Source organism: Halyomorpha halys, unplaced genomic scaffold (assembly GCF_000696795.3).
Source record: "Halyomorpha halys isolate HHAL.00 unplaced genomic scaffold, Hhal_1.1 Scaffold5835.1, whole genome shotgun sequence".
NCBI classification, from domain to species: Eukaryota; Metazoa; Arthropoda; class Insecta; order Hemiptera; family Pentatomidae; genus Halyomorpha; species Halyomorpha halys.
In genome coordinates, this window is record NW_027114441.1 from 1 (window position 1) to 4,820 (window position 4,820).

At 37.4% G+C, this 4,820-nt stretch overlaps 1 protein-coding gene across 1 annotated transcript; it reads left to right on the forward strand.

Annotated features, from left to right (window-relative positions):
• Positions 1-1,343: 1,343 nt before the first annotated feature.
• LOC106691960 (sodium- and chloride-dependent taurine transporter-like) lies at positions 1,344-2,177 on the forward strand (the record flags this gene model as incomplete). The annotated part of the gene is made up of 2 exons (XM_067051630.1): positions 1,344-1,597; positions 1,698-2,177. Coding segments are annotated over exons 1-2 (582 nt in total), but the record flags the coding sequence as incomplete, so codon positions are not given.
• Between the last annotated feature and the right edge of the window lie 2,643 nt (positions 2,178-4,820).

Genomic DNA, 4,820 nt, shown 5'->3' on the forward strand with positions numbered 1-4,820 from the left:
TCTTTTTTGACATTGTGCTTTCGCCAATACTTAACTTATATATATATAAAAAAAAGGTAGTAACAAATTCGAATTATGTAACCATACGTAATGCAGCCTACTAATTTAATGTTTTTTTCATTTTTAGAGATCCGAAGAAAAAAAATACCCCACCGATGGTGCTCAATAAGTATCTTCTTGGGACAGTAAATAAGACATTCAGTATATTCATCCAATTCATTTTTGATACGAAGTCTTATTTAATGCTAATTCTCTGTTGGTCATCTCCTTCCTCTTCCCGTTATCCTTTCGTAGGGACCCGGCTACCAGCCGGCCTACATACCTTCGTCGTATGTACAGGAATAGCACCCTGTAGAACGAAGATACCTCCCTGCAAAACCCGGCGGCTGGCTATCCTCCGGTCTTGCATTCCTCTTTCGTACCTACAGAAATAGTACCCGGTAGGACGAGGTTAACATCCTTAGAGAACGTACGGCTGTCTCATCCTGTCTAATCACCTCCTATCAACTACCTTTGTCTAGGCCTTCTGGGCAAGCGTACCTAACATTATTTATTGGAGCAAGATATTACACAACCACCTCGACAAACTCTTGTAATAATCTCACTTTAATAGAATCACCAGTTATCGGGGTACCACTATTTTTAATCCCGTTATCTGAGATGTCGAATTTTATTTATAGAAGCCGCTGGACGTTATACATAATTTGATTGACGTATTCCTCCATTGAAGTATAATTATTTAATTTTGTAAGAGCCTTAGCTGACGCAAAAGTCCAAGGAGTCTCGTCATGCTTCAATCTACGAACGACTATTGTGTCCACCCTTCTTTAGGTCTTTCACAATTTTCAATATGGTGGTTAAGATTAGAGTCGACGAGGAGGCATATCTTTGATAACGCCTTCCAATCCTTATCTTGAGTATTGTCAGGTTTCAATAGCCCTTCAACTACATCCCCTTTTAGCTCCAATAAAACTATGAAATTTTCATGTAGAAAAATTCTCTCAGGCCTTTAGTTTTTCAGCGAATCTCAGTGCGTTAGACTCCATATTACCGATCACTTTGAAGGTCGGTAAATGTTTGAATTTTTCACAATAACGATCCGACACACTTTTAACTACGCACTATCGCGATTCTGGGCCCATAGCCAATGTTAGAGGAACTGGCTATGTAAATAACAAGTCTTGCATTGAATAATAATAAACTTTTATTTATATAGAGATCTGATATACAATAAGACAGTACTTATCCAGACATGGAACGAACAGACTAAAAACGGGGAGTGTGGGAACTCCTGACCAAACACAGCATGCTCACAAACAAACCCACGATAATTTAAATTCTCAACAAGTAACATGGAATTACCCGATAGTTTAAGTTTTAACTAATTCAAAACATATTTTGATAAAATTTTGTAATACATTGAATGAGCAATTGGCTTGGGCTGTAAAATAACCCTTATGATTCTCCTTTTTTTCCAGCCATCTTTCCCTATTTGATGTTGACAGTTCTTCTAATACGAGGAGTAACATTAGATGGTGCCATAGAAGGTATTGAATTTTATTTGAAACCAAATTTCTCTAAACTATTCGAGTCGCAGGTAAATGAATATACTATATACTTATAATATACTGTATTATATCAAAATTGAATAATTTCAAAGTCACTTTTCTGTTGTTTACGACATACTTTTTTTCAAGGTTTGGATCGATGCTGGAACCCAGATTTTTTTCTCATATGCCATAGCATTAGGGTGTATGACAGCATTAGGTTCCTATAACAAGTTCAACAATGACTTTATAAAGGATTGCCTTTTCATATCTATTATTAACAGTTGTACAAGTATATATTCAGGTATTGCTGTTTTTAGTGTACTTGGATTTATGGCAAAGGAACAAAATGTTTCTATAGAGGATGTTGCAGAATCCGGGCCTGGTTTGGTGTTCATAGCTTACCCTAAAGCTGTTACACAAATGCCCTTTTCTCCAGTTTGGTCAGCTTTATTTTTTTTTATGATCCTACTAATGGGTTTAGATTCCCAATTCGTTGGAGTCGAAGGCTTCATAACAGCTGTTGTCGACATCTATCCCCAATATCTACGTAATTCAAAAAGGAAAAAAAAATTTATTGCAATCATCTGCATCTTAAGTTATATAATTGGACTCTCCATGGTTACTAACGTAAGTAAAAATGTTTATTTTAATATATTAAAAATATATCAAGAAAGAATAAATATCAATTATCTAATGTTTCGAAGATCAAAACTAATACTGAAAACCTATTAAAATTTGTTTTCTTAGTAATTTATTTTTTGTTATTTGTAACTTTATAAAACTATAATCAACAAGTAAATTTGCTAAAAATTATAAAATAACAAGATACAAACATGTGGAGAATCTACCCATTGATTGATAGATTGATAGAATACCAATTACATTACTAGAGAAGAAGATTTCGGGGCCATCTTCTTTGTAGACCCCTAGGGGAATCATCAGGTTTGAAGAAGAAGCCAATTTAGAAACAAGTGGGCTTGCATGGTTTGGAACTTTATCATGAAAGGATTGGTATCTGATTCTGGCCAAATCGGCAACATAAGGAACATTGAAGTCCTTCGATTGAGCATTAATTGAGCATTTAAGATTTTACGAAGGATTTTGGACTGTAGGGATTGAATTCGGGAGGAATTTTATGGTTTAGTTGAGCCCCAAACCTCAACTCCGTATGTCCAGATAAGCCTTATAATAGTCATGTAGACCAGTCTTTTGTAATGAATTGGCAATTTTGACTTTTTGTTAGTAAATGTTGTAATAGTTGGAATTTACGAGCAGTTTCCTGTCTTTTCAGTCTTATGAGGATTCCATGTCAGTCGTTTGTCCAGATGTAGTTCTAAGTAACAGATCTGTTCGACAGGAATGAGTGGGGTATTATTAAAGGATACTGTGGGGCAGGAAGTCATAGGTTTACGATGAAGGGTAAATGTGATTTAGTAGGATATATTGGAATTTATTTTAATTCTCTAGTTTCGGCACCATTCTTTAAGGGTGATGATGTGGGATTGGAGGGTTTGGGATACAATGGAAAAGGTCATTATTCACTGACAAAAGACATGTGTCAACGGCGTACGTGGTAAGGATTGGTTGGAATGTCAGCTGTATTAACTGCAGAAAGGACAGGACCAAGGATACTACACTGAGGAACACCAGTAGACTGAAGAAACAGAGATGAATAAGCGCTATTGTGATTTACTTGAAATAATCTATTAGAGGGATAAGAACGGATGATTAGAAAGTATGTAGGGGCAGGAATTTACGGATCTTGTATAGCGGTACCAGACTCGATCAAAAGCCTGTTATACATCAAGAAAGACTCCCGCGCGGTACATTTTGCACTCCAACGTAGACGAGACAACATTAACAACACGATGAAATTGCTTGATAGTGGAGTGGGATGGTACTGGTACTGGTATTTGGTGGGGGAACAAGTCCGGCAAGTGGGCCTAGTGGTCATTTTTGCCAACTCCTGGATGCTACCTGAGTTGCCGCCGCGTACTAACCAAGATGAGAGTGTCAATATTCATTTTGAAGGACCGCCGAAAAATAAATATTAACTGCCCCAAGTGAGAATCGAACCCACAACGTTCCAAACCGTGGGCTCTGGGACCTACGCCCCAACACACACGGCCGTCGCGTCCCTAACAATTTGGAAGAGAGTGTCAGGTGATGGCACGACTGAACATTGATCGTACATTGATTTAGTCCAGATCTTGGTAGTTTCTAGAAGCCAATATGGTCGAGATCCGCTTCTAGGCTCCACGAATCACCGCGGCTGTTTCAATTGGAGTGGGATGGACCTAAACTGGTGATTTGGGATTATGTAGTTCGGGGTTTTAAGATGTGTTTCTCAAGGCCCATGATATGTAAAAGAGAGATAGGACAATAGGAAGATGGGCTAATTCTGGCGGCTTTTGAGGTTTGGGAATCATTTTGATAGTGGATAATTTCCATGTATCAGGAAAATATGTGGATCAGACACTATTATAGATGTAGGTCAGGAATAGGATGGCTATTCGAGGAAGAAGTGGAGGATGTGGAATATTATTATCTAGGAGCTTAGCTGGTAGGTAATCTTTGAACGATGTTGGATACATCTGAAAGATGAAATGCTTTTTGGTGGGAGGGTTATTTGGAGTCGGAATAAATTCTTCTTCGATGTATTCAATATGGATTGGATTAAGGATATCAGAGTGTGGCTCAAAGGTTTTGGAAAGGTGCTGACCGGATATGTGGGATTTTTCTTTGTCCGATTTTGTCTATCTTTTAGATTCAGTAAGGAGGGGCTGATTACAATTTTAAAAGTTGAGAAGCTTCTTAGTAGTCGTCCATAATGATTTGTCAGTAATCGTAAGATTTTCATTTAAGTTAGTTAAATTTTGAATTTCTCAAGTTTTGTTTTTAGCTCTGTGCCACTTTTATCTTGCTCTGCGTTTTTCTTTCAATAAGATGCGAATGTGCTGTGGCAAGTTGGTCAGTAGGGTATAATTAATTTTACATATGTAAGATTGTCGTATATGCAAATTCTTATTGATTCAGTAATGTGTTTTATGGCTTCGTCAATGTCATGTTTAGTCTTAAGTGTAATTTTTAAGTCCAGTTTGTTTTCTAAATCATTACGAAATTCGTCCCAGTCAACTTGTCCATTAATTAATGAAGGAGGGGAGGGTTTAAGAACTACGTGCGAGTGTAACAAAGGGATAACTTGATTATGGTCGGAGGAAAGGTCATCTAGTGATTCAATAATGGTCCGGGAAGAGGAAATTGGGGAGG